The sequence below is a fragment of the Larus michahellis genome, chromosome 1, assembly GCF_964199755.1.
Source record: "Larus michahellis chromosome 1, bLarMic1.1, whole genome shotgun sequence".
Lineage (NCBI taxonomy): Eukaryota > Metazoa > Chordata > Aves > Charadriiformes > Laridae > Larus > Larus michahellis.
In genome coordinates this window covers 13766020-13790485 of record NC_133896.1, presented here as the reverse complement: position 1 = coordinate 13790485, position 24466 = coordinate 13766020, and the positions used below count along the sequence as shown (strand labels likewise).

Sequence of the window (24466 nt, the reverse complement as noted above, 5' to 3'; positions counted from 1 at the left end):
ATCATAATGTTTCCTCTGAAAAAATCTGACACCCCCACAATTATTTTAAACAATTTCAGTATCTGATGGCATACCTTTCTGATACTGATACTTTATGCATATTTGAAGTATTGTCTCAGTAACAGTAATTGATGTTAAAAATAATTAAATTGCTAATAATCTAAAATATTGCTTGTATTGCTCATAACTTAAGCTTTTCACATTAATTTCTTATAATATTTTCAAGTTTTACACATAATAGTAGATGTGCTATTTTTGGTTTGGTTTCCAGTTTGGAGACTATACATTACCTTAACAACTTTCTGATTTTCAATCCTCACAGAAGCCTTGCTGCTAAAATGGGGAACTTTATACAAATTTTTTTATAATATTGCAGGAGATAATTATGTTGTTCCTTCTCTTGGGGCTGGTTGTAGGGGAAGACAGAATGGAACTTAATGAATTGAACCCAAATCCTGCACCTGATTGCATATCAGTTAACTTTGCCAATGCATCTTTCCGCTGTTTCGTGTCCCTTGGGTACAGCTGTTAAAGGGCACAATAAAACAAATGAGATGTTTTCTCTTTCATGGCTTTAAAGGGCAAAATCAGACTTCTATTTGCATTGCTTTAAGATCTGTAATATTCAGTGTTTTACAGCTCATTAGTCCAAGATTATACTTGCCAAGTTAATAAAGGAAGAAAAAACCCACAAAAACTATGTCATTTCCTGAAAGTACAGGATTCCCTTCTTGGCGCTGAATTCACATGATGCATTGGTGACCCTGGCACCAAAGCCAGTTTTTGCCAAATGGTTGGGCTGTATGGCTGTATTACCTGAAACTTTGGATGCTGAAACTGCATCAGTTCAAAAAGGTCCACCTTCAAGTGCCAAAACTTTACAAGTGTTGGAGTTGCCTATTTGTGAAAGCACTGAGGGGGAAAAAAAAAAGTATGTTTAGAAGAATTTCCTTCCATGTAGTGCTGGGATTCAGTACTCAAGTTGTCATCTGACCAAATAGTGGGGATTGGCTTCAGCACCTTGTTTTGGTGAGGCAAAACTCAGGTTTCTGAACTAACGCAAAAGATGACTCAAAAATTGGTGCTGTGGCAGAATGAAGTAGGCTTGCATTTGGCCTGGCTGTTGCCTCTTGTGCCTGCTTTGCCTCCCCACAGACTTTCATGCATTTATCTGGTGAATTTGGTCAGGGGACTTAAAACTGCAAAGCTATGAGATGAATCTATCTAAAGGGGGGGGTGTGTGGGAGCAGCAAAGAGATGAAATTGCTCTCTCTGTAATACTCATTCTTTAAGTGTTTCATTATGTCTTGTGAGACTATAACCTACTATTTTCTTTTCTCTTCCTGAGTGATCTGATTGATCTTTCAGCCACCCAGCTGAATGCGCTGGCACAAGGAAAGTGTGCTGTGGGGAAGTGGAAATGGTCAGGGGTGTAAGGGCAGTGCCGTTTTAAAATCCTAGTTGCCATGCTGGTAAAATTACTGTATTTTCAGTGGTCTTCAGGGAATTATACTGAATACTGAGGCTGTCAGAGCGGTTTTCTTTTCCCAGTCACATCTTAAGGCTGCTTTGTTTTGTGCAAGTACATAATTGTGAAAAACAACAACAAAAAAGAAGCATTTGAGAAGTCTTAAATCCTTGACACTTGGAGAGTAACTGGGCTGTGTGAGCAGTAGTGTAGCCAGTGGGTCAAGGGAAGGGATTATTCCCCTCTGTTCAGCTCATGTTAGACAGCATTGAGGGTGCTGTGTCCAGCTTTGGGCTGTCCGGTACAAGAATGGCATTGTCATTCCTTGGCAAGCCCAGTGGAAGGCCACCAAGATTGTTATGGGGGTGCAGCATGTGATGTACAAAGAGACTGAGACATCTTGGCTTGCTCATTCTTAAGAAGAGAGGGCAAAAGGGAGGCCGTGGAGAGGATGGAGCCAGGGTCTTCTCAGAGGTGCATGAGAGGAAATAAATACAAGTTGAATTGTGGGAAATTTGGATTAGATGTAAGGATAAAAATGTTTAACATGAGGTTTGCCAAGCATTGAGACAGGACCCCAGAGATGCTGTGAAATGCCTGATTTTTGGAGGTGTTTGGATCTCTACTGGGTAAGCCCTTGAGCAACCTGCTGTAACTGGACCTGCTTTGCACAGGAGGTTGGGTTAGATGACCCCCAGAGGTTCCAAGTTGTGCGCTTCTGTGATGACTTTAGTTTGAAATTTGAAGATGAGTAAACGTTATCGTAAGGGATTGTGCTCAATTGCGATTAATGACAGAGATGGAATGTCATTCAGTTTGTGCTTCTTTTCAGGTTTTGTTCTATAGTCCGCTTAAGCCAAAAAAATGGCAACTAAGTTTACCTCTAGCATCCAGTTCATGTCACTAGGAAATGACTTAGAGTAGGTATTGGTTATTCCTGTACTTTGATTTAATTTAACCTGCAAACTCTTTCTAACTATTCTTATGTATATAATTTTCCTTCATGTTTAATTGTGCAATGAAAAAAGATGTTTTGTGTTTTTAATAGATATGGTAAAATCTGTAAACCATTACTCAGGGCAATAAGTAGGGCTGACTGCTGTTACCAAGAATTAATGTCTAATGAATGATACAGAAAAACTATTAATACATAGTTGATAAATGTTTAATTATGTATTATTGTAGTCTGAAAGGAATGGTATCTTTGAAGTAAGCTTTGTTAAAATTATAGATCAGTGAAATGGCTGTAAGTTCAGTGCTGTTGCAGTTTTTTGCCAGAATTTAAGCAGGTCATTAGTTGGCAATTCAAACAGTTAAGAATAAATAACTCCTAAAGTTTTGAATTGCTTCATTTTACTCTAATTAGCTGGTATCAGCTTTTCCTCTGGGAGCGAACAGGGAGAAGGGAGGGGAATCCCATAATCTTTTAGTAATCAGAGGTAACAATTCAGCAGTCATAAATCCAAAGCTCTGCACCTTAGGATGTACAGCTTTCATCCTTTTATTGTTTTTTCATCTCCATTTGGCGAGAAATTACTAAACTCTTCACTATTAGCAGTCAGCATACAGCCATTATATAGTGATTTCTATCTGTGGTTTATTAGCTTAGCTTGTCTGATCCATGTATCCACTGTAAACAAAACTGAAAAAACCCCACCGCCCTTGAAAATGAAAAACATCCTGAAAAAAAAATAATCATGCTAACAGTAGAAATGTACTCCAACAGAGATAATTATACTGCTAAGCTCCTACATTATTGCCTTTGCTGCAATGGGGATCAGTTCATGTAAGAAATAAAATGGGGTTTAAAATAACTTAATAATCCTGTTGTGAATTTGGAGAAAATGAGAAATGATTTGTCTAATGTCTGAAACTGTATATTTAAACATAAACTAAATATGAAGCATTTTTGAAGGTATTTAAAAATGAATAATATTACAAGTATGGAAATTATTTATATATTGATACATAAAATTGTACTTTTTTTTGAAGAATGTTGAACTGTAGAAGTTAATAAAGCATATTAGCTAATATTTTAACAGTAAATATTTTAATAAGGTGTTAAACTCTTAATTTCCTTGGTAGACAGTCCAAGGAAGCAACTTTGTTTTTTATTTACCAAGCTCTGCATCTTGTATCTTTCGGATATGTAATACTATTGTGATGTTATTTGTAAAAGTGTTTAGAGGTTTTAAAAAGCAAAGCTTAGCATGCAGGTTTCATTATTGATAAACATTAAAGTTTTAAGATCCAGCAGGAAATACTATGTATTCTTAGGATTATAATCTTTGCTAGTCTGCTTGGTCATAAATTATAAATGTCTCCTGAAATATTGATCGATTCCATTAGAATCAGAAGGCCTTGTGAGTATTGGGCTACAGGTTGATACCATCGCTACATTAGCTTAAAGGGAATATCAGTGTCATTCACAAAGCTCAAATTCAGTCTTGATGCACATATGGCTTATTATGAGAAAGATGCTGGGAAGAAATATTATGCGGTGCAGAAACCCTTCGCACTGGGCTTTTTTTGAAGTAAAACTTAGCTGTGTTTTCAGTAGAGTAAAATTTTACTTAGGCTTATTGCTTTAATGTTATAAAACCAAACTGTACAGGTGCCAGACAAATTTTAGTTTTATAAGGAAGTGTGATCAAATGCTCACTGAGGTATTTGACTGGGAAGGAATAAGTGCAATTATTTTAGGTAATTTCAAGACGAGCACATATTTCTTAAAAACAGAAAACATTATGAGGAGACTGCACTTAAAAAGGATCTCAAATTTATTTAATCTTTCAGTAAACAGCTAATGTTATCAGGTGAGTTTAGTTTAGTTTTGTCAGCTGAGTAATTGTATAGCTTAATATCCCATGCCAAGTCAAGTACAAGGTAATAATTTTTTTTGCAATTAATTACTTCTGAGGAAACTTTGTTTTTCTGGAAAACCTATTTGAAAGTTTATTATGCTTAGTGAATTTAGGATGCTAAACCCCCACTTTTCCATTGTGAAAGAAGTTTTGGCACTGTGGCAGAGTTTTCAGTCTTTGCATGTAGTCCCTTATACGCTGAAAATTTTAATAGCTGCTTGAAGAATAGTTGTTAATTCTGGAAATACATAAAGGAACGTATTTCCTTTCATCTTTACTCGGTGTTTTTTGAGGCATGGTGTCTTGAGATCTGAACATTTTAGAGGTTACTGGTTTTGGTAGACTGCATAGAATCTTGGCATTGAGGAAGACTGGGATGCGTGATTTAAACTAAATGTGTATAAAATGACATCTGCCACTTTATCTAGTTCTGCTGCAGGTAGGTTATACTATATTTTTTTATATTCGTAACATATTACAAGTTTCCTACAACAGGGTTGTGTCAATGTTGATGTGTGGTGATGGAAGTTACATTTAAAAATGATAAGATAGGCTTCTTATCTAACTTGAATTAACAAATAATTTTAAAATTATCATGGGAGATTTTTTGTTAATTTTTTTCTGCCAAATTGTAAATAAATGCTATGAATACAAATTTCAGATCCTCTTTGATTAAATATTTTATACACTAAATTAAAATAAATATCTGTGGTAAATTCAGATTAAAATTGGGATATTGTGTAGTTTGCTAAAAAAAAAAGTCTATTGCCAGTTGTAGACTAGACTGATGGATTGAAAATATCAGTGACAAGCTGTTATACAGAGAGTCTTGCACTAATTCTTGGACAGTTCTTAAAAGCATTACTTATTGTTGTATACTGAAAAACTGGACAATTTTTGGACCCTTGTATTTTGTACTTTAAATTTTCTTTGAAGGGTACTGCAGAATTTGCAGCTATCATGGATGGGACTCCAGGTGGAGTTGGTGGGTACTTGAGTTGATGTGAGCCTTCACCTTGGCCCAGCAGTTCCAGACACAGGAAGCTTGAACACCTGCAGAGGAGCCCTGGGGACTGTTGCATATTGAGGGAAAGCTTGCTTTGATCAAGTTTTGTGTATATTTAAATTCTTCAGGTTGGAAGCATGAATGATCTTATCTCTAGAAGGTTATTCCTTCATTTTATTTGCCTGTAGAGCTTAATTTCTTTGGCAATGCTAAATGCTAGACTTCTTTTCAGTGTCCTGCAGGTATGTGCAATTTTAAAGAATTGCATGAATAGCTAAGAGCCTACATGCAAACCTTTAACAACTTAATATTTAGATTTAACATGAAACATAATTTAGATGCAAATACTTGTAAATCAAAACTCTTTGAAGATGGAATTGACTGGTGCTGTCAATAATTTAAAACTGGGAAGGTTTGCTAGTATTAACTTACATTCTTGAATTAATTCAGGAGTTACGTTCTTGAATTTAATTCATACAGGCGTCTAGCATCTCTGGTAATCATTATATGTTATAATTTAGCTTGTTGTAAATGAAAAACACCTTTCAATTAATTCTGCAAGATATGTTTCACAAACTGTAAATGTGTTTTCCTGACATAAGGTAGAGAAGAAAAAAAAATACTGCCTTTTTTTTTTTTTACTCGCTTTGTTTCAGTAACACTATTTCTACCTATTTTTGTTTAATGTGGGAAATGAAGTGTGCCAGTATGCTACTTTATAACGATGCCTTTGTTTTTGTGTGTTTCCTTCTGATACGCTTGCAAGAGAAGCATGGAGGGATGCTTACGCAGATGGAGAGAAGGGAAATTGAGTATCAGCTCTGAATTTCATGTGCTGAGCACGTACGCCTGCTGCCTAAAGTGCTTTTAAAACTTTCTTAAAGCACAAAGAGGTGAAATTAGGTAGCTTAAAAAACTAAAAAGAAAAAAAAGTGAGAGATTGTAATGATACTTGCTGTCTGTAATTATCCCTTTAACTCTTTTCAGTTTGCAACAGTATGCCTTTACTGAATAGCCCTGTGCTCAGATTTTAATAATTAAAGTTGTCAAAGGTGGTTCACCAGATCCACTAGGCTAATAAAACAGTTGTAAAAGAGTACCTTCCTTAAAGTTGTTCTGGCTCTCCCATTAAGAACTGCTTTATGGGGCAACGTTAAAAGAAAAACGTGAATGGCGAAATCCCTACTTCTTGTCTTTTTGTGGAAAAAGAAGCTGCTACCTCGCCTTGAGGGAGAAGAAAAGTTTGTAGGAAAATATATCTGTTAAATTTTAAATCAGTCAACTTCTTTGCCTCAGATATCTTCTGGGATCTGTGTTTCCCCAGAATTCCTTTAATAAATGGTCTGGTTTTTGTCTAAAAGAAGAATGCTCTTTTAAAGACTCTTTCAACTCTACAGTGGTTTCAGCTGTGAATGGAATTTGGAATCCAGAGTTTGCTTGACAGCTTTATTGGCACAAAGGCTTCCTTCTGCATTTGTTTCTTGCATAATTGAGAGGGGGACAGACTTGCATCCCCTTTTCTCTCTTTGTTGAATGAAGTCTTTTTTGGAAGTGAGGGGGGGAGGACACAGTACTGTGCAGCACAAAAAACCTCACTTGGGGCTCTTCTGAGTAAATTTCAAGAAAAACAGGAAGGCCTGAAATTTCATTTTAAAAGTATTTAGAGAAAAAGTCAGAACAATTAGATATAAGTGTCTGGGTGGAGTGGTTATTCAAGATACTGACTTTTTAATTGCTGGCTGTTGCCCGTGTGGAGTTAGCTCTTAAACTTCCTTTGGTTTAATTACTTTAATTGTAGCAGGTGCTTAGTTCTGTCCAGTACAGTGCCTGACTCCCTAATTATTTTCCACAGTCTACATTTTTTTTTAATGAGAGGTGTGAAGTATTTTATTATTATTATTATTAATAATAATATTAATATTATTAGTAATATTATTGATATTATTATTAATAATAATAATAGTAATAGTAATAATAATAGCCAGGGTTGTTGTTTTTTGTTTGGTTGGTTTTTATTGTTTTGGTTTTGTGTGTGTGTGGTTTGTGGGTTTTTTTGGGTGGGGGTAGGGGTGGTTCCTTTTTTCCCCCCCCCCAGAGTTTTAAGGTAACAAATTATGGAAATTGTTTGGGTGCTTAGCTCTTGTGAATGGGAATTATTATTTAAATTTGAGACTGGGTAATTCAGTAATTCAATTAACTGTTCTCACTTTCAATTTTAGATATGCCTTGGACTTCACTGCTAGAAATTAGATTTTTTTTTTTTTCTTTTTTTTTTCCCTGATGGGTCAGGTTTAGAGGCACAGAAGATGCCTCTAGATTTTTTTTTTTTGTTTATGGGTGTGTTTGCCTGTTGGCTTCCCTGTATATCTTTTTGCATTTATGTTGGTTCCTTAGTTAAAAGATCATTTTTAACCAAGAATGACTTTTTTTTAATTTTTTTTTTTTTGTAATGTCTTCTAATTTAACACTAAAGGCTGAAATAGCAAAAGACAAATCAGAAGGATGTTTTCTGGGTTAAAGTGTAGGCACTTGTGCTCAGGCCTTTTATGTCTGTTGCAGTTTGTGAAGTGGAATGAGAAGTCACACTTTCACAGTAAGGTTGAATTTAAGCATGGTTGCTCAGATGACGGGGATTCCTCTCTGCCAGGTGTCTGGACTAAGCTGCTTGTATCAGCTCTCCGCACAGCCGCTAAAGGGACTTCGAGTCTGGGGAAGTGCGTCTGTCTGTCCTCGTGACCTAACGGTGATCTTGCACTTAACTGCTCAGAGTTTGTGATGTGACTCAAACTCCAGCTATCTAGCAGCGTGTGTGCACATGCGTGTGTATGTCTAGGCAGAACTGCTGCGATGGAAAGGCTTTAAAATTGACATAGTAAAAGACATCATTACCGAATATTATCTAGAAATACTATTTGTGCAGAGTTCAAAGCAATCTGATGATCTTTGATAACTTCTTACAAAACTTGGAGATATTGTCTCATATATTGATTGACTTGTTCTTGGCACTGTCTTACATGTGAATTTTGAGAATATAAGGTTGTCCTTCTTCAAAATATCTGACAGTCATATAGAATGGCTTTCTTGTATAAACAAGTGCACAGTAATTTCTTAAATGAACTATAGTCACCTGTATTGATGGTTATTTAAAATTACATAACTAAGCAAAACTGGTCTTAGTGCTACGATTTTAGTGAGTGCTTGCAGTATCAACCTTTAGTCTTTCTGTGGTTCAGCTCTTATAAATGCACAAAGTTTTCTACAATGCTGTGGTGAGGTTAGAGCCTGGGAGAAAATAATTCCTTTTTATTCCATTTTTTTTTAACTGAAAACTTGTTCACATTTAGACAAAACAAAGATCTTTAGAAGAGTTTCATGAATAAACAAACTAGCATCTTAATGAGAGTGAACAAACCTGGGAGTAGGTCTACTAGGAACATTATTTCATCAGCGCTTCAGTGGGAAAAGTGCCTTTTCCTGATATTCTCTGAGTTTTCACTGGCCTGTAATCTAGTTGATTACCAGCCTGACCATATATTTTGTTGCTGTGCAATCTAAAGTGATAAAGGCAATGCAGCTGTAAAAATGGGTTTCATGGAACAGGAACTATAGAGGGAGATGATTTTAAAAATAATAAGTAAATTAATTGAGGGTATGGGTTCAAGTAGATGTATGTGGTTTTTTCTCTGAAGTTGACTGAAGGACCGTAGCTGCTGTAGGTCTGTTTTCTGTCAGTGTGGAGCCGGGAATCCCAACCAGGGATGGGAGGCAGCCTGGTGTTCCTGGTCTTCTGGCTTGCACAAGCCTTGCAATGGGCTGCAGCCGTCTGCTCGCCTTGCCCTTCCATCACAACTCACTCACAGGTTAGCTAGAGCCAGTCCAGCCAAGATGGGATGAAGAAGATAAAGATTTCCTTGTAAATAAGTCTCCCCAAGGAAATAACCTGCTGTCTTCATGCTTGTCTAGTTGAAGATTGATTGATTTTTGTTTGATCAGTGTCTTTTAGAACATAATCAGATATTTTTTTTGTGTTCTTTTTAGATTGGAGCATATGATCAACAAATATGGGAAAAATCAGTAGAGCAAAGAGAAATAAAGGTAATATGATAACATTTCAACGTTGGGTTTTTTTTTGTTTTGGTTTGGGTTTTTTTTGCCAGTTATCAGCTGTGCTGTCTGTGGTTGTGTACACTGATGTAATTTACAATGTATGTGGTGGTATTTAATGCTGGTGAAGTAAAACTAGACTTCTGGAGTGTAACCGAATGTAACCAGCATATTATACTCTATTTATTTCACATAATAACTCTGCAGCATTTAAAGTGCTGCATCTTTCTGTGTCTCAGTACATTTTTTTTCTTTCAGTTATCTTAAGCCAGGGCTTAGTTGCTTTAGTGCCTCTTCTTTCAGTTTTCTTTGTGATGAATTCTAATGTCAGTTATCTGAGCTCTCTTTACTTTCAGTTAGTTACCTTATACCTGCAGTTTACTTTTCCTCCTTTATGATGCTGTCATTGTTTTGTACAGTTTATTAGACTGGTAAGTACTTCAGGCTTTGTTTCCCTGAACAAGCAGTTTAACAGTGTTCTTTGCATTTTGGTTTAACTAACAGTGCCATCAGTGTCTGCCACATTGCTAAATTGTTTTGGAGAAAAAGAAATCAATCCTACATGTAAGAGTTTTTTGGATTGTATATTATATCATACTCCATGATGTTGAAGTTAATTTAATTAACATTTTCTTGCCATTAACATTTTTTTTCTTCAAATACTGCACACAAGAAGTATGCTATTGCTGCATGAGTTTTAAGGCATTGCTAATTCTTAACATTAGCAAAATGTACATTGCTTCAGCTGCTCGGCGGAGAGCCGGGCAGCTGGGGATGTGCCAGGCACCTCGGGTTATTGGGAGGTGCCTGGTGGATGATAAAGGGGGCGGGATTCTGTCAGCAGCACCAGCTACAGCCAGGATAAACGCTGTTAATCCAAGCAGGAGTCTATTGCAGGAAAATTGTCGTGTGGTGCCGTGCGTTTGAAGTGTCAGAAATGTTCTTGACAATCACTACAACTGATTTCAGACTGAGACCCGAGTGTGTAAATTGTTTTCAGGGTCCTTTCCAGGACCATGAAAACCAAGCGCCATTATGGCAGAAGATCTTGTAATTACTATATAATAGGACGTTACTCAAATTGCAAATAATGCCTTATGCTTATTGGAAATGCATCTCGTTTGGCTCAGGAGTCCAATAACTAACAAATTAATGATGGGGTCTACGTGAGTTTGTGTTTGACCGAGTTCAGTGTAATAATGGTAACACTGAAACAGACTGCTAAATTCAAGTATTGCATATTAGTGCTTTAATCTCAAAGCTACTATAGTACTGTTTATAAATGAACTTCACTAAAAATCTAAAAAACTATTAATTTTTTAGTAGAAAATCTGTTTCTGATACTATAAATTTATAGTTTAGTTAGAACTACAATAGAATCTATTCAGATTAATTTTAAAATTTGTGCAAAAGAATTTTTACAATAAGCATTTTTATTTAAACTGTCTTTTTGCTGTTAGTTAGCTGAAATGTGTTTGGTGCTGAGTAGAAATTATATGAACTAACTGGATGGGCCCGAACAGTGTAAATATTTTTTTTTTTTTAAATTAACTTTAGTTTGAAACACTGCTGTTTTCCACTGCACGTGGCAAAAAGTAGAAGAACGAATTCAGTGTAGTTCATGGGCACTAAAAGCATTTGAGATTTGACCGACAGAGATTTTAAAGAATGCGTCACCACTTCTTTTCCTATAAAGATGCATCAAGTAATACTGTTGACTTATTTTTTGCAGAATTCTTTCTTTAAAATGAAAACAAAATTTTAGCCACAGTGGTAAATTTTTTTCTAGGACTGTGCATGTGTTTCCAGAGGGTTATTTCTTCTAAGAGGCACATACATCTTTATTTACACTTTCAAGAAAAATCTTGGGGCCCATAAGCAGTAATTTATTTGAAAATTATTATATCATTCAGCATTTTATTTTTAAGCTTTAGATCTTGTCATGAAATAGAGTGACTCACTCATGCAAGTTTTCACAAGAGTCTGTAGCTGGTTCTAGAATTACAAGAATTTCCAATTCTAATTATGGGCTTTTCTCATTCCAAATAAAATTACTGCAGTTTCAAGACTGCTGTTCTGTAAAAATCTTGCACATTAAGCTCTTTGCAGTGCTTTAGTCTACAATACAACTGGTTGTCTTTATTTGTCACCCTAAGAGCACATTTTGTCCTACCAATTCAATTCTGTGTATTAATTTTGCTTTGTTTAAATCAAACTCTCATTTTTCCAATAGACACATCTGGTGATGACTCTATATCTAATTCATCGTGAAGAGTTTAATTTTTTTTTTTATTTCAGCATGAGAAATAAATCCAGTTGAGTTTATATGTGAAAAATACTTTGAGCTACACTCTACCTATTTCAACAATTTGCTTGATATTATTCTTATGAAGAATATTCTTATGAATATTCTTATGGAACTTTACCAGTTTTCACTGATCTTTCATTGATAGCAATTTCATTTTCACCTGAATTTAATGTTTACATTTAAGTAATAAATGTTTTTACATGTGTGTGAAATATGACAATGGAGGAAATCTATGGTTCACCAGTGAATTTAACTGCTTTTTGAATTAAAACAGTTAAACCACTTCCATCATAATTCCATTTGTACCCAAAATATTTTTGAAATATTGTATTTTGCTCTGTATGAATTGTACTCTGTGGAATCACTATTGCCTAATGTGAACAAGAGCCTAATCTAAAGGGATCAGAATAAACTCACAGATGTCTCTGAGGCTTGAGAGTACAGCATCACATTTTAGCATTAAAAGCAAACTTGAAAGTTTTGCAAGATAGTTTGGCTCTTCAGTGAAGGAAGATGCTGTTTCTAAAAGACAAAATAAACTTATTTTTTTCCTGGTGCTTTCCTGCTGTGTGGTATTATTTTTCCTCTTTTTAGTAGTCCAATCTATATTCACTATTAAGAAAAAGTCAATACTTTTGTAGAATTTGGATTTCTGACAGTGGAACTTGCTGATTAGCATTATTTGCTAATCTAGGTTTGTAATTAAGGAGTTGCAATGTAAGCATTTTGTGAAGTTTAATTAGACATCCGAGGACAAAAGAGTTTCAGAAAAGTAATTTGTTGCAAAAGTTCTGAAAACCTAATATAAATGTATTACTAATACTTGCAAGTGTGTGCACGTTGTCTGCGTAACCCCAAGCCATGGGACATGAGTGCTCAGTGCTTAACTATGTTTGAAAAATTACCTAATGGGTCAGTAATTGGTTGGGTTTTGTTTAGATTGTAAAGTGTGTAAAAGGCATTTATTGTACCTTGATCCGTGGAATGTTTATTTTATAGTGCTTTAAATCTATGAAGTTGACATTTGTCTGAATTTTCAATAGTGGTATAGGTTAAATACAATTACTGACCACTTTGATATTTTTTTCTTTCACAATGTCTGTCATCTGCATGAATGTATTTTGATTGTATTTGCATATTGCAGGGTTTGAGAAACAAACCAAAGAAAACAGGACATGTGAAACCAGACCTCATAGACGTTGATCTTGTGAGAGGTAGGTCCTGAACTAGGAAAAGCTGAATTTCTCGGTATAAAAATAACTGCCATCCTGTGTCTTGTAACAAGAGTGTATTAGTAAGTATTAAAAAAAAAAAAAAAAAACCAAAACAACCAACCAACCCTATGTAACTCTTCTCTGAAGAAGATGGATAGGAAATATTAACGGGGGACCTCAAGGTTAAACTGAAGCTTGATTTAAAAGCTTGATTTAAATTTTATTGTATAGATTTAGATTTTGAAAAAAAGAAACAAGTGGATTGTCATGGATCAAAGTTTTGTAGTTAATAGTTCAGAAATCTCCTATTGCCATGCATTCAGACTTCTTCCAAATCTTCTGACATCTAGAAGAAAGGTTATGTTGAAATTTCTGGAGAGCAAAAATTGTATAGTCCTTGAATATTTCTTGCCTGTTTTAAATAACAAAACAGCTACAGAAGGTCAGATGATATGAAACTTTTCAAAAAGTATTTAGTCTTAATTTATTTTTATCTTTATTTAATTTCTCTCATGCAGACTAGGGAAGATACTACTTAGTGGTTTTTTTTTTCCATGAGCCCAGCAGCCAGCACAGTCTCCTGAATCCATTCCAGGTGGTGCTCTCTGCATTCAGTTTGGAATTAACCAAAGAGGCTCGCTGTGCTTTTGCCCTTAGAAACGCACAGGCACACTCACGCCCAGAGATGGCCTTTGGAGACCCCCTCACTCCCTTGCTCCCAGGACGCTTCACCCTTTCACCAGCTCATCTGGCTTGATATTCCCTAGCACTCACTCGCACACCCGCACTCCCTTGGGCTGCTGGCATCATGGACACACGGCCCTCTGGCTCATGCTCTGACTCCCAGTGCTGGCACTCAGTCCCCCGTATGCATTGAATAGATGGCCCCTCGCTCGGGAGAGAGTTAAAGGAATTTAATAAGAAGATAGTACAGACTGCGCTGATCAGGCGTGCAGCACAGCCAGACAGTCTAGACCACAAGTCTTATGAGGAGTAGCTGAGGGAGCTGGGGTTGTTTAGCCTGGAGAAAAGGAGGCTGAGGGGAGACCTTATCGCTCTCTACAACTACCTGAAAGGAGGCTGTAGAGAGGTGGGGGTCTGTCTTCTCCCACGTAACAGGCGATAGGACAAGAGGAAATGGCCTCAAGTTGCGATAGGGGAGGTTTAGGATGGATATTAGAAAAAGTTTCTTCACAGAAGGGGCATTGGAACAGGCTGCCCAGGGAAGTGGTGGAATCACCATCCCTGGAGGTATTTAAAAGGCGGGTAGACGTGGTGCTTAGCGACATGGTTTAGTGGTGGTTTTGTCATTGTTAGGTTGATGGTTGGACTCTATGTTCTGAAAGGTCCCTTCCAACCTAGACAATTCTATGATTCTGTGACAAGCAGCTTGCTGAGCCACAGCTATTTACGCCTGACCAGTCCTTTTTTTCCCCTTCAGCGTCAATTTCCCCACGCTTGGTTCTCCCCAAATCACCTAAACACCTCCTTTTTCACACCTGGACAAAGGGGCTGATGGCTCTGCTGGGACAGCCCTGGGAGGGGCTGGTCAAGGTGTTCCTTCCTTAACTTGGATTCTCGCCTGCCCTTGTGCCTCTGACCTGCTCTGGGCTTCTGGAGATGGGCCTTCCATGGGCTGATGGCTCCAGTCATGGGTCTAGAAGAAGGCTATCAGGGCATTATTTGGGCTCCTGTCATTGTCTCTTTGAACTTCTCTGGTTGTGCAGATGAGCTTTTATCACATCACCTAGCAATATAAGTCTTTAAAAATGGGAATGTGGGAGAAAGAAACAAAACCAAATAATGTTTGAACTTTAAAGAAACAGAACTGAAAACTAAATGTTTATAGAAATTAAGGAACAGCAGTAGCCCACTTCAAGATAGCGATATACATGAATAACATTTAAATGACTCCTCTGCATATAGGTCTAGGCTGGCATTAAATTGATTCCAGTACTAGCAGCGTTTTACCTGTGCCAGCACAGAGGTCACTAATGCCAGTTCTGCTCGTAAACAAGGTGGAAATGGCGTAGCAGCACACAGTATTGCCCTTTCCAAGCAGTAACCTTGTCATAATTGAAGTCACACCTCCATTAAGTAAATGTTACACAGTTTTCTATTCAAATTCCCAGAGAAGTGGGAATTTTAAGGAAGAAAAAGAAATATGAGAGAGAAAGGAGGTTTGAATGAGTGAGATGGAAAATGGTGTAGAAGAAGAGACAAAGATAAGTTATTCTTTGGGTGGCTTCCCTGCTCCTGAGGCCAGTCCTCAGTTGGACAGATACTCCTCTATACTTCTCAACCTCATTCCGTTTTCCTGAATGACGTGGCTGGAGCAATTTACATATGTTGATGTTTTAGATCCCTTTGCTCTGTTGGGAAAAGGCTCTGCTCTGCCTGCACAGGCATGTGGAATTTTCATGACTTCCTATTGCTTCATATCAAGTTTCTCATACCTCAGTGAAACAGAATAAATTTTAATAATTTATTTTAAAATAATTTTCACATAGTAAGAAATGGCAATGTTGTAGAAGTTCCCGATAATGGCAGTCAAGAGGGCACCAACAAATTACTCAAATTTTAGACTGAATAGATAGTGAAATGACATTTATCAAAATAATTATGTTTAATAATTGCTCCTTTAAATACCTATCTTAACTGCTGTGCTATTGAACAACTAAAGTTATTATTAGCCATAACAGTGAAATATATCGAAATTTCTTTTCTTTTTTCAAAGGATCTGCTTTTGCTAAAGCAAAACCTGAAAGTCCTTGGACATCTCTGACCCGCAAAGGAATCGTGAGAGTTGTTTTCTTTCCGTTCTTCTACAGGTGGTGGCTACAAGTGACATCAAGGGTCATCTTTTTCTGGCTGCTTGTTCTTTACCTTCTTCAAGGTAGAGTTGGATTGCAGGACCAGCTTTGACTAAATGCCTTATTTTAACCATATGGAAGCTGCTGTATGTTACTTGGTTCACTTTATGCTGTTAAAGTTCATTCCAATATTTTCTGAAATGTTGGAATGACACAGTCACTAGCATGGGTCTTTTCGTTACCATTTCTTTTACATATATGAAGGCGGCATACTGAAAATTTAAGGATTTCCTCACAGGCTTTTTTCGGCATTTAACATACATGTTAGTTTGTCGTCTCTGTATATAATTTAGGTTTCCAGGACTGTGTAATTTAATTCACGGCTGAGCAATATCAAAGAAACCTTTGGCTTAGGCAGTGTATTTTGTCTTGGGCTTTTGGTCTTTCTGATACTTGTGTACATCAAAAACTCTGCTCAAGAAGCAAGAAAGGCCAAACCTGCCAAGGTGCGAGCAGCTTGTGCAGTCTGGTAGGATGTCTGTTTCACCGGTTTCCAGTTGTCCTTCCATGCATTATTTTGTCACATCAGAGGCAATGAACTTTTAGCTTATACTTTAGTCAGACCTCAGCCGTGCTTCTGAATGACTGGCAAATGGGGCCTTATTGTCCTGTGTGCTTCTGCTATTTATTCCATGGCAATGGTGAGACTATGCATCTTAATTTTATATTTCCTAGATTATAGAAGGACTTTTGGGCAACTGTTAAGAAAGAGAAGACAATTCACAGCTTTCGGGGTGCTCGATCTCGAGTTCTAGTAATCTGGCATTGTGCTTCTGTTAATTATATGTAATATACAAGAGGAAAATTAGTAAAGGGAAGAATGTAATGTAGTGAGTCAGTATCTAACAGTGTGAAAGTGACGAAAAGAATAAGTGTATCAGAAGTGTGTATAACAGAACTGGAACAGAAGGTTAATGAAAGTTGGGAGAAATTTAAGTACCCTGAGAAGCTAAATGACTGATAAGTTTTCCACTGAAATCCAATTAAAATACAATATTACTTTTTCAATTTTGCCATCTGTCCTAGCAGTTGTGAATCACTATATGATTTGGAAATTGTATTTAAAAAAAGAAACGGAGTTTAAAAAAAGAAACGGAGTTTAAAAAAAAAAAAGACAACAGCGCCTCTTGTGCGATGATGTTAGCAGCTATAAAATGAATTTCACAGTGCCAGTGCCCCAAAACTTGAAACGTTCATGTGGTCTCCTGTCAAAACTTCTCCTTATCTCCATTTCTGAGATAGGTGCTTAAAAAGTGTTGTTGCGTATGTTAGCATTTGTGTATATATGGTAAGAGATCCCATAGCGTTAATAATTTTAATCTCATTTGTAGTAATATAGGCAGTAAAATATGTAAGTTATAGTTTGTTTGTTATCCTGTTCACGGTAGTTTATTCTGAGAAACACTGTTATAGTAAATTTTTACGTTTACTTTCTTAAATTTATTTTAAAAATATACCCACACTTATTTTGTGGAGCCTTCATGAGACTCTAAAAGCAGCAAAATAATAAGACAATGCAGATTCTGAGTGCAAGCACAAGCAAGTTTTTGAGGACATTGTTTACAGAGCTATCTTGTAATTAACTCTTTTTCCCCCCCTCAGATTTCTTGGGATCTATGATTTACTAAAGTTATGGTTGGAATGCATCATTTCCCTAATCCATATATTCTGTAATGTGACGAAATATTTCTGATGTTTCTGAGGTTGTGAATTAACAAATGCTGGAAAAGAATCAATAGTATTCCATATTACACTATAATCCAACTGTTTGAAACACTTGACATTTAAATTATGCTGAATTAACTGCAGAGTTTTTGATGGTTTTTGAAATAAATTGAAAGACTTACAATGTACACGCAAATGAAATTAAATTGACAAAATTTTTATTGGAAACTATTTAAAACAACGCCCTCAAGCCTATCCTTCTAGCACTTCTATATATGATTTGCTTGTATTTTACTCAGAAAGTGTGCTCGGTTATTCTTTTCGTATAAATTCATAAAGGCAGCACCCAAACACCAAGAATCTGTTATGAAAACTTAAAACCAAAATACTTCAAACTCCAGTGGCTGTATTTCTGCCCTGAATCTGGATTTTGTATTGTAGCTTGGCCTTTTTGTCATCATGACAGGTTCTCACTGACACTGTTGTAAAATGGTCTGGCTTTGTTTTGTTTATATATATTTAGTTGAATAATTTTATTTAAGTATAAAGTATTTTCTGTAGATTTATGAACTGCAGTACTTGGAATTATTGCTTTGAAATGGATTAGCTTTAGCAGGATACTTGGTAACATTTATATGAGTCTACAGAAAAGAATTCTTTCCTTGGCTGTGGATTTAAACTCCAGATTTTATTTGCTTTGGTTTCCTTTAGTATAAAGTATGATTAGCAAAACGCGTGATAAGAGAACTACAGAGAAATGGTTTTTTTGTCCAAGGTCACGGAGCAGGCAGATGAATTAGGGTAGAAGTAAAACCTTTTTCTTCTGATTCATCCATTTAGTTTATAGCATTACCTCATTGTTACTTTAAAAATGTTTCTATATTTTAATAGGACAAGGAAGTGTGAAATTATAGTGTCTATCTCTATTGTGTATTTCTTAAGTATTAAAGAAGAAACTTCAATAGTGGTATGATGATTGTTTCTTGTGGTGAGATACATATATATGAATGTATGCATTTTTAAACTTGGTAATACAAATATTTCAAAGGTTTAAATGCTATCAAAATAAATGCCTGTTGGTCTTTGAGATGTACAGTTGCTTTCTTTGATACAGCTTGTTGCTCTCTGATATAATTTCATTTGTGTCTGTTTTGCAAAGTCAGCCATTGTACTTTGGAAAAGTACAAGTCCAAATACTATAAATAAGTAAAGAAATAATTAAAAGTGGTGTGAGAAATTCTGTTCAGAGACCTAGCTGTTGGTAGGAGCAACTCTAGGATAATCTGAACTACAGCATATTGACACGCTATGCAGAAAGATGTTCTTGGATTTCCCTCCCATCCTACTGGAAAGATCAGGAAATTGGTAATATATTCTTAAATCTGCGTGAAACTTCATGGTGGGAATCTGCAATCTACAGACTTGTATCTTCTGGAAGAAGATGATTCTTCTAGGTCACTCTGTTTTGATAAATGTTTTTTAAGTAGCAGAAGAAATCTTGTAGTGAAGTTTGAAATTATTTTGTGGAGACACACTGCTGCAAATCATTTTGCATGGATCTGTGGCGCTCTGTGTTCTCGAAAGTATATGCTTATCCAAATTGTATGGTAGGAGTCAAAATTGGCTACTTATTTACACTTTATAAAGCTAATTGTACGTGTGAGAAACTCAGATAAGCTCATTTAGGAAGAGGTAAGATTATCTGTACCTTTTACTATCTGTACCTCTTTTTGTCTGTTTTTTAATAAGTTGGATTTCTGATCGATGCATGCCGTCTTTCTGGGAAACCTCATACGGCAAGAACTTAGGACACATATAGTAATAAAAGATACCCTATGTGTTCTACGTAAGACTTCTGTGCTTTGATTTAGGAAAAAGACTGATGGGAAATTAGAATTAGATTACCACAATCAAAAATAATTCCATTGTTTTGTACATTCATTGGCTTTCTAATACTGGTAACCTTGCTAAAGATTGTTTCATGAAAAACATATCTAATCTCTCCAGGTGTGTGCTGTGTTAGGCGTGGATTCATGTGATATATCTTAGGTGTTTGAATGGGGCACATAAATTTGCATGTGGCTGTATTTTTTTTTTAATCAATTTTAGGAGAGAACTGGTGAAAGCTGTTGAACTTGTACCATGTATTTCTTGTGCTAGGAGTAGGTCTAAGTTACGAGACTTTCACTTCTTACTGGTACAAGAACAAAACCAAGTTCTCATGGTTGTTATGTGCAGATGTTAGGTACAGAGAATTATTCCTGTTCTTTCCCAAATTGTTTCTTGGAGTTTCTGGGTTTTGTTTTTTGTTTTGTTTTGTTTTTTTTCTCTTGGGAGCTCCTCTCAGCTGAGTTACAGAACATAGTTACAGAACACAGCAGTTCAAGCCATAGAAGCAGAGCAACAAGAATGTACAATAAGCAGGGAAAAGAGAGCGATTGCCTCTTCTGTCTGCCCTGTGCCTGTTGAATGTCTTTAGGTTGACCTGAAGCCTGTAAAGACATTTCCGAGTTATAGCAGTGGTTGGGCTCTGGGTACAGGAGCAAGAAGAGCTGTGTGGGTATTGGCTACATATGGAAAGCTGGTTGTAGGGTTACAAAATTAACAGTTAACTGTGGAATTGGAAGTTGCCCCTTTTCCAACCGCAAGTGCTAGTTGGAGTCCTGGTCACTTCAGCTGGACTCCCTCATGGTTTACACGGTTTGTCTTTGATCTTTTCTCATTACTAGAAAATACACACACAAGTATATATGAAATGCATACAGGGTTGCACTTAAGCCTGTCTGTCTATCCATATGATCAGTTTTGTCCTTTGACTGGAATATGGAGTTTATATTCCCTAGTAGAAAGCATTTTAAAGAGTTTATAGTCTCAAGTCTATTGGTCCTTACAGCGTTGAAATAGATACGTGGTTCCACAGAGTCACAGGCTAGTTGAGGTTGGCAGGGACCTCTGGAGATCATCTGGTCAGAACGACTGCTCAAAGCAGGGTCAGCTGGAACAGGTTGCTCAAGGCCATATGTTCAGTCAGGGTTTGAATATCTCCAAGGATGGAGAGACTTCAACCTCTCTGGACAATCTGCTCCAGGTTTGATGACTCCTACACTCACCTAATTTGTTGAATTGTGCTGCAGCTTTATAGTTGATACAGAATTAAATTGATTTGGGCTGCTTTAAGGATGGCATTTACTTTTTGTTTTTATCTCCTACTGAAGTTTCACTGTAATTTAATGTTGTTTCATGACAGATCTAACTTACAAATGGTTCCCCCCTCCCACCCTTACTTCATTCTGCTGCCTTTTTTTGAGCAATAGCTATAATATCACAAGTGTAAAAGAAGAGATGGATATTAAGATAGTAGGTAACTGTTTAAATCTTTATTACTGCCTATTTCATTGCAATTATAATTCCTCCTCGGAATTACATGGGTTGGTTTAAAGTCTGACTGCTTCTCTTTTTAACAAAAACCATTTAGTCAGCTGGCCATTTCAGACATTTCAAATATTGAACTCAACTTAATTTCCCTTCTTTTCCAGTTGCTGCTGTAGTGTTATTCTATACAGCCCAAAGCCCACATAATATACCTCTGACTGAAGTAATTGGGCCAATATGGCTAATGTTGCTACTTGGAACTGTGCATTGTCAGATTGTTTCTACACGAACTCCTAAGCCACCTCCCAGCACAGGGGGTAAAAGAAGAAGGTATAGTCTGTGTTAAAGTGTTTGTCATTTAGGATTGTTAAACTATTCTAAAGAATGTGCATGAAAAAAATGTGGGGGTTTAGAGTCTCTGCTTTGCAAGAAATGAGAAACTGGTGCTCTGTTTTTATCTGAATCTTTAAAATGGGTGCTTAATTTGTGCTCTTTAAATTTTATGCATTGAGTAATTTATGCATTGTTTAAATCGAATCTGACATTTTACCTCAAAACAGTTTGTATCTGAATAGTGGTGGAGTGTCAGTATTTATGTTAGTATTTATGAAAACTTAGTTTTAGAACTCCGTGCAATACTGACTGATGATCTCTGTGGGAAACATACATTAAAGAAGATGCTATTGGAAGTGTAGAACTTAAGTCTTCCAGCACTTCACTGAATATGGTTTGCTACAGTGAATTGTCCCATTAAAATTGGAAAACCTGCAGTAGTGAATTTTGCAGGTCTAAGCCTCTGATGATGAAATTAAATGTATTTTGGGTTTAAGTATTATGATAATGAGTAAATGTTGTGCTTTGTTTTATTAAATGGAGTTTATTAAATTGACATGATAAAACTTTAGCAAAACATTTTGAAATCTTGCTTGGTTTTGCATGCTTAAACTGCTGAACACATTAATAGAACCAGTAGATTGCACTTATAAAGCTACCTTCCAATTTTAATCTCTTCTGATGAAGGAAATTAAGGAAAGCAGCACATTTGGAAGTACATAGGGAAGGAGATGGCTCTAGTACCACAGATAACACACAGGAGGGAACAGTGCAGAGCTACGGTACAAGCACCTCTTGCAGTATTGGCGCTGTCTTCAGAGATATCTGGCATGCTGCTTTCTTTTTATCAGGGTTTGTATTTATTCAAGGCTACATATGTGTTAGAGATGCACTATCCCTTTTCTAAAGTAAACATTGACCTAATGATTAAGCTTTTGTTGATCCAGGTTTTGTTCTTAATGGTGAACTCATCTCACTATTTGAACATGTACTCATGTGTTGTTTCTTGGCTTTTGCAAGTGCTGATGCAATAATTTTGAAAAGATATGGAATTAACATTTAATTAAATTATATTTTGATGTAGGAGTGCTCTGTGTGGGCTGTCGGGAATGAACTCAGTTTCTCAATTTTAATCCAATGAGAAAATTTGATTCTTTAATTTTACTTTATTACATTAGCTGCTTATTACTCTGAGAGAATGCTTATTGAACTTCACCACTGTCATCAAATCACACCCTTTTTCTGAAGGAAAAGCCTTCAGGATGCAAATAGGCACAGCTTTTAGCTTATAAATGAACATTGAAGATACATTTTTGAAAGACTGGAAGAAACATCTAACCCTGTTACATTCAAGAGCTGTTTTGCAAATGATGGATCTGCTAATGCAGTGCTCTGAGCAATTAAGAAGTTTTTTAAAAAAACATTCTGTAGCAGTCTGCATTCAAGGTATTCTATACACGCAGCATTGTGAGCACTATGTATCAGCATTTATTAACAAGAGAAAATTGCTCATAAAAAAGTATGGAAGTGAGAAAAGGGATACTGCAAATTATTACATTGATGTTTTGTTGTGCATGCTGCATCTTAAATTATGGCAATGCTAACATGTCTGTCATACTTGTGATATGTGCTCTTAACCACTGGTAAAGCTTATGTATGTTCTGGGAATATCTAGTTGAAACTCTGGAGAAGTTTTAAAAACGTTTAAAAATATTGCAAGAGGAGAATTCATGTGACTTTTTCCTTTGTGTATTAAGCTAGCTTTGACAAACTGTGAGTCATATTAATAGACACGACTGCTGTTCTTTGCATCTGTATGCATTACTTTCTGGTATGTTTGGAGTGTAATCTTGTAAACCTTTGAATATTTTCCATTCGTTGAAGACACTGATCTGCAATAAGAAGAGGGGCATTGCAAGAGTCTTTTCTTTCTTTTTTTTTTTTTTTTTTTTTCCCCCTTCCCTCGTATTGGGCTCAGAGTGTTTTCAGTCAAGGAGGGCTGTGTGGGACTTGCTCTAAGGACTTGTAGGTAGTGTGTGTGTATATATATAGAGAGAGATGTTAAGCCTCAATGATGACTACTAGTATATATAGTATCTTCAAAGGATAAAGAGCACAGAGTGACTGAGCATGCTGTAAGTAGCCCTTAGTCATTTGTTACCCCTTCAATTGCAGAGGTACAGTTGTTTGTATGTCTGGAGCCATACAAACGATATCAGGAACTTGTCCAGGTGAAAAATGACCTTCTTTCCCAGGAGATCATGCAGATCAGTAGTTTTTTTCATGGTAATACAAACAGTTTTGTCATCACAGTGGGATGGCAGAGTGGGGCTGGAAGTGAGCACTGCGTGGAATTCATTGACTACGTTACTCGGTCTTGTTGCTGAAGAAAATCTTATGAAACCTCAGTGCAAGGAAGCTGTACGGTGACATCTGTCCTGTTTCTTAGGACATGTTTTGAAGCTCTTTAGAAAACGCATTAGAATGTCTCATTAGTGTTTACGTACAACAGTTTTTCTTATATATTAAGCTTTGAGATTTCTGCATTTTCTGGAGTTTTAAATATAGGTCTTAAACACATGGTTTCAAAATTAACCTCAGAAATTATGTTCTTTGCTTTAGGGCAGGACCATGAGTACCTAGACCATTTGCCTACACTCAGGTCATTCGTAATCTGGAACTGTATTCAGTAAATATCCTTTGGAATGGCAGAACTCGGTCTGACTAATAAAATATAATTCTAAACTTTAATCCAGCACAGGGGCAATTTAAAAAATACTAATTACTAATTTCACTGGAAAGGAGGGCAATATTCAATTAGGCAATTTATTCAGAATGTAGTACTGATTTGGGACTTTGCTCTGTGTGTGTGTCCTTACTCCAATTATGGAAATCTTACAGTAGTAGCTTCTTCAAAAGTTTTGCAGCATGGACAGGGAGGAGAGGGTTTTTTTTTTTTATCAACCCCAGTGAAATCGCATGGGACTAGTATACTCAACAGTGAAAATCTACAGTCTTCTAGAAACTTGATTTAAATCTTCCTTAATATTTTCTCTAGCTAATGCATGAATAAGTCTGAAAGTCACATTCTTGACTTAGCTTTTTCATATATTCAAGCTTTTTAAGACCTTGGATTTATTAATGGTGTTGTCCTGTCTTGCTCCTAAATACTTTTAAATCTAGCATAAAATTTTAAAAGCTGATTAATGACGTGTATATGCAGTGATTGTAGGAAAATATACATTTATGTCAACTAGGG

The 24466-nt window shown here is 36.3% G+C and overlaps 1 protein-coding gene across 2 annotated transcripts in view; it reads left to right on the top strand.

Moving 5' to 3' along the window:
- Positions 1 to 24466, top strand: part of PHTF2 (putative homeodomain transcription factor 2) — a 71745-nt gene that overhangs the window by 19118 nt on the left and 28161 nt on the right. The window contains exons 3-7 of one of the 2 annotated variants that reach the window (XM_074602276.1): positions 9377 to 9433; positions 12895 to 12964; positions 15702 to 15860; positions 21039 to 21204; positions 21895 to 22059. In XM_074602276.1, coding sequence (XP_074458377.1) covers positions 9377 to 9433; positions 12895 to 12964; positions 15702 to 15860; positions 21039 to 21204; positions 21895 to 22059 — 617 coding nt within the window. The remainder of the gene's footprint in view (positions 1 to 9376; positions 9434 to 12894; positions 12965 to 15701; positions 15861 to 21038; positions 21205 to 21894; positions 22060 to 24466) is intronic. The other variant, XM_074603147.1, reaches the window with a different exon arrangement.